This window comes from Micropterus dolomieu, linkage group LG06, assembly GCF_021292245.1.
Source record: "Micropterus dolomieu isolate WLL.071019.BEF.003 ecotype Adirondacks linkage group LG06, ASM2129224v1, whole genome shotgun sequence".
In the NCBI taxonomy this organism is placed as follows: domain Eukaryota; kingdom Metazoa; phylum Chordata; class Actinopteri; order Centrarchiformes; family Centrarchidae; genus Micropterus; species Micropterus dolomieu.
In genome coordinates, this window is record NC_060155.1 from 16,020,586 (window position 1) to 16,025,710 (window position 5,125).

Genomic DNA, 5,125 nt, shown 5'->3' on the forward strand with positions numbered 1-5,125 from the left:
TCTAGAGGGGTGAGGGGAGACTCATCTGAGTTGGGCGAGCACTGGGCTGGCGCCGGTGGAAACACCAGTAGTGGAGGTCGATGGGTGAGTAAATTGGGAAAGGGTGCAGGAATTTCACAGAGGGGAATGTTTCGAGGTGTGGAGCAGCGACTGAGAGGTTCAGGGTCATAGGGTGCCGGGGTTGGGCATGCGGAGCGACACCCTACAGGGTCAGTGCGGTACTCCATATCATCCAGAGCTGGGTACTTCATCTCCTCGTACACAGACTCTCCCGGCTCCTCATCCTCACTCTTCAGGGGTTCTCGTGCTCCGACATCAATCCCACCCATCTCTATGTAGACAGGTTCATCTTCACAGTCGTCTGTAGGGCTCTCATCACTCTGTGGAGGCGAGGGGTTGCGTTCGCAGGGGGAGGCGACGTGGTGGAGGGGTTTGGAGGGGCAGACCCCGTTGCCTCCATGGCTCTTGATGTAGGACTCATCGAAGGAAACACTCAGTTGTGTGTTGGGATTCCTCTTAGGTTTGGGTGGTGGCACCCTCCTGCAGTCCTCACTGCATCCTTGAGCTGCTAAAGGATAGGGAGAAAGAAAGTCTAATAAATCCACTGGGGAAAATTACATAAACAAGCACTACCTAATAACAGACAAGTTTACAGTATATCATTTGTTTTCTGGTTTATTCATTTGTTGACCATGATGCATAATTGTGTGTCATTTTGAGAGGTATTTGTTTGTTGTATAACACTTAAAATAATGCTGTCCCATGACTCTTCCGTTGCTGCTTTCTGCACAGATATGGTACACAACACAATAGTGAATTTGACAAAAATCTATTTTGGACAATAATTTATCATTAATCATTAAGTGAATCATTCATATAAAGCCTATGGGTCAGATGTAGGTCACCATGTATAGTCATGAGCAAAATCTTGAGTCAGATATGTGGAAATAGTTGAGGCATATGCATATTTCTAGGTCACATATACGGCAGTGGAGCAGTATGTGAGTATAGTATCTGGGTCACACACACTCTGGAGCTTCTTTCTGATAGTGGTGACGTAGCATTGCAGTGTGAATCTCTTTAGATGTGGCGCAGTGGACTACGATGTTCACGTTGACTAGATACTACTGTACAGTACAGTCCTAATGCTAGTTTACTTAAAGTAGACAGCGCTCTATACTACTGAGTTACTCACAGTGTATTTCTAGGTCAGACACTGAGATGTTTGGATAGGAGTGTCCCCTTCTCTGATGGGCAGGGGGAGATAAGTGTAGTTAAGAGCCGGACCCTGTCTGAAATCTTCAAACTGCAGATTTTACACCTTTAATAATTCAGATGCCAGATGGCCCAGACACACGCATACTTCCCATAACTGTATGACTCACCACCACAACTACACGCACGCACGCACGCACGCACGCACGCACGCACGCCTACACATTCCGAGAGAAAAATTAGGACAGGCATGTACACATTATATAGCACACAGTCGCACAACCTATGAACTCAATTTTTCCAGAAAAATGGGAGACTGTATGGGTGTTGTCTGCCTTGTTTTCTGTTGTGTACAGCTTTGCAGAATATGTTGCAGAAAGTTGTATGCACAGGTTTAGATACAAAGATTAGAGTATTTTATCTTTGTTGAGAAAATAACTAAATAACTAGTGAAAAAACTATTCCTTTCAAAGCCAAGAAAATCCAGAAGGTGAAACAAAACTCAAATCAGAACATTTCATTTTGTTTTGCACAGACATTTTGGATTTATCCAGGTTGATGTTGATGATGCTACTTTGAGCTGAGGATGAAACAAGCCTGTTGGTTCTACATTTCATCCTCATTACCGCTAATTAATAAGGTGTTAACCAAATCTTGGTTCAACCCAGATGTGTTCCTGGTATGTGTTTAATTGGACTACTCACATTCTCATGTACGCTCTCCCCCTTTCTGTGTGTGAGTATGTGTATACAGTGGTGTAAATATGCCTTTTGTGAACAATCACCAAATGCATTATTACACTTACAATGACAATTACATTACAATTACAGGTTTGCATCGCGGACCTGCTGCAGGATTGATGATGAATCAATCCTTCCAAACATCTCTTACTCCCTGTCACTTCTCTTCCTCTCTTCATTGCTCCCTCTTCTCCCCCTCCCCCGTAGCGGATGTGTTTACCCGCAACCCCCCCTCTTCCCTCTCCTCCTGGGGAAAACGAATCTAGGTCAATCGCTCCTCCTGAATGAATTCTACTCTGACAAGCTCCTCCCCTTCCCGCTACAGCGCCAGCTACAGAGCACGCAACCCTCCCATCAGCCAGGGACACCCCCACACTCTCACTCTGATTGGCTCCAAAGCCTCAGACTTCAGCATCTCTAGTGCCCCATTGGCTCGAGCTGCTCAGTGATTCTGTGATTGGCTGGGCTGCAGGGGGTCTTGTTTCTGTGGGATGGTTGCCGTGGTGCCCAGGAAGATCTGTGTGCACATAGAGAGATCCCCACCAATCTGAGCCAGGCTGGGCGACTCCCTAAACATCACGTTGGCGACGAAGCATCCAAACTGAAATGGATTCAAAGCATCCTGCAGCCTCTATATATTTTTGCTCTCACAGCCTCAAAGACTATTATTATACTTTAAATGTAATTTTAATTTTGCAGCGCATGTGTCATTGTGCTCAGCACATGTACTGTGGGTGGTTTATTTCTAATACAATTGTTTGGCTGTGTGCATTGTTCATTGTGCAACAGCAAGGATTGTATCTGAGGCTTGTTCAGAGAAACATTACTTTAGCTTAATTAATTCCTGTCCCATTCATTAAAGCCTTTCTTACACTGAGATGATGAACTATAATATGCCCTCTTTTTCATCCATGGCCAAATGGGCATATTGTGTTATTTTGCTTCAGAAAAATGTCTGAAATTGCTGCAGGGTGCTTCTATTGGATCTTGATCAAGGCATCTCAAAATTTTGGCCTTGCCAGTTTTAACTGGAAGGAAAATTGTTTGGCCTTTATTGGTAATTTGCCTTGTAGAAATACTAAAAGTATGTCAGTTTTAAATGAGGTTATAGAACCATCAAGACAATTCTACCTTCTTTATGTGCACTGTGAACTTCTACTTCATACACACAACTTGTTACTTTATGTATTATATCAGGACATTACAGGAAAATGCAACAGTATTCAGCCTGGGAAATCTAATAACAGGATAATAACACCTGATGATTAAATGCACATGCCAAAATAAGCAAAAAATCCTTACATTCATACACATTAAATATTCGTTTCCGCTGAAACTGAACATGCACCCAAAATCTTCTTTTACTCTTCAAGAGTCTTACAATAAAATGAACATGAATAAACATAAATTCCTGAGTAAATAGAATCTGCCAAGGCCTTAAAATGCAGCTATCACCAAACACAAAAGGATGTAGGAGGATCTATTTTCCAAAGTTCAGAAAAATGCACCAGTCATTTATATGCATCATAATATGATACTTTCACACCTGGCTCAACATGTTAGCCTACGGATCTCAACCTTTTGCTATCTGATATATCTGTGTGGCATGGGGAAATATGTGAACAATCTGTATAGCTGTTCGTCTGACAGTAACAGTAAGTAAAAGAACAAAATGAAAACTGAAATAAAATTACAGCTGAGCCTTTATTTTTGCAACCTATATTCATAGATTTTGGCATCTACAATTGCACTAGCCTGTGTACTCAGTTATTCTGGATTATACATATAAATTGGTCCACTGTCATTCAAACATAGTAAATAATGTTTTTTCCTAACCAAATGTGTCCAGACAGTCAGTGTAGTGCAGCACAAATCTAGTCAGACTCTTAGTCAGTATACTTTCATACATAGTTGATTCAGCTGTAGTTCATCATATTTTTATTGCTGTCTAGTGCACCCCAAATGTTTTAACCATGGTTTAACCCCATTGTACTTATAGCTCATTATTCTTTTTACATCTATTTGCCACTGTGGTACTTAGTGTGAAGTATGCAGTGAATAGCTAGATGTCATGTCATTGTAGGCGAAACAGTGTTGAGGAGGGCACTGCAGAGAGTAGCTATATATAGCGCAGCAGCTTGGTGTGAAGTGCCACCACCACTCACCGTCACATCTCTCCCCACGGCAGGTGGACATGGGATTGTGGTCCACCGCCTCAGACGACATGCTCAGCTTGGTGGCTGGGTCCCTCCTGGGCTTGGGTGGGGGCTGCTTTCTAGAGGTTGGGCTTCCCACTTCCTCCTCTCCTCCACCCCCACTGTTCCCACCACCGACAGAGTGGAGGGACTGGGAGCGTACGGAGAAGCCCTGCCCACAGGCGAGGGCATGCGGGTGGGGTAAGGGCATGCGTTCCTGGGGGTCCGGCATGGTAATGGAGCCCATACGTAAGTGCTTGCCTTCAGTTGCTATGTCCTCACCCGTCCTAAAACAGAAAGAGACGAGGCAAGAGAGAGAGAAGGTAGAGAGGAGGAATAAAGGGTCAAGGGAACAGAAATATCTATGTAAATATGAATTATAAAAATATTATATATTTGATATATTAGTTTACATGATTGGAAAGAAAGAAAAGGGGAGAGACAAAAATCTTGACCCAAGTTTACTCTGACATACACAGTCACTATGGCATCTCTCCACTTGTGTGTATGTATGTGCATTTGATTTTCATTATGAGAGCACTAAGTTAACAATAACAGACATACACTCACCTAAAGGATTATTAGGAACACCATACTAATACTGTGTTTGACCCCCTTTCGCCTTCAGAACTGCCTTAATTCTACGTGGCATTGATTCAACAAGGTGCTGAAAGCATTCTTTAGAAATGTTGGCCCATATTGATAGGATAGCATCTTGCAGTTGATTGAGATTTGTGGGATGCACATCCAGGGCACGAAGCTCCCGTTCCACCACATCCCAAAGATGCTCTATTGGGTTGAGATCTGGTGACTGTGGGGGCCATTTTAATACAGTGAACTCATTGTCATGTTCAAGAAACCAATTTGAAATGATTCGAGCTTTGTGACATGGTGCATTATCCTGCTGGAAGTAGCCATCAGAGGATGGGTACATGGTGGCCATAAAGGGATGGACCTGGTCAGAAACAATGCTCA

General features: G+C 43.2%; 1 protein-coding gene across 1 annotated transcript in view; it reads right to left on the minus strand.

Moving 5' to 3' along the window:
* The window catches only part of nyap2b (neuronal tyrosine-phosphorylated phosphoinositide-3-kinase adaptor 2b), a 22,761-nt gene that overhangs the window by 10,443 nt on the left and 7,193 nt on the right, over nucleotides 1-5,125 (minus strand). The window contains exons 3-4 of the mRNA XM_046052369.1: nucleotides 4,117-4,437; nucleotides 1,488-1,498 (exon numbers count right to left, since the gene is read on the minus strand). Coding sequence (XP_045908325.1) covers nucleotides 1,488-1,498; nucleotides 4,117-4,437 — 332 coding nt within the window. The remainder of the gene's footprint in view (nucleotides 1-1,487; nucleotides 1,499-4,116; nucleotides 4,438-5,125) is intronic.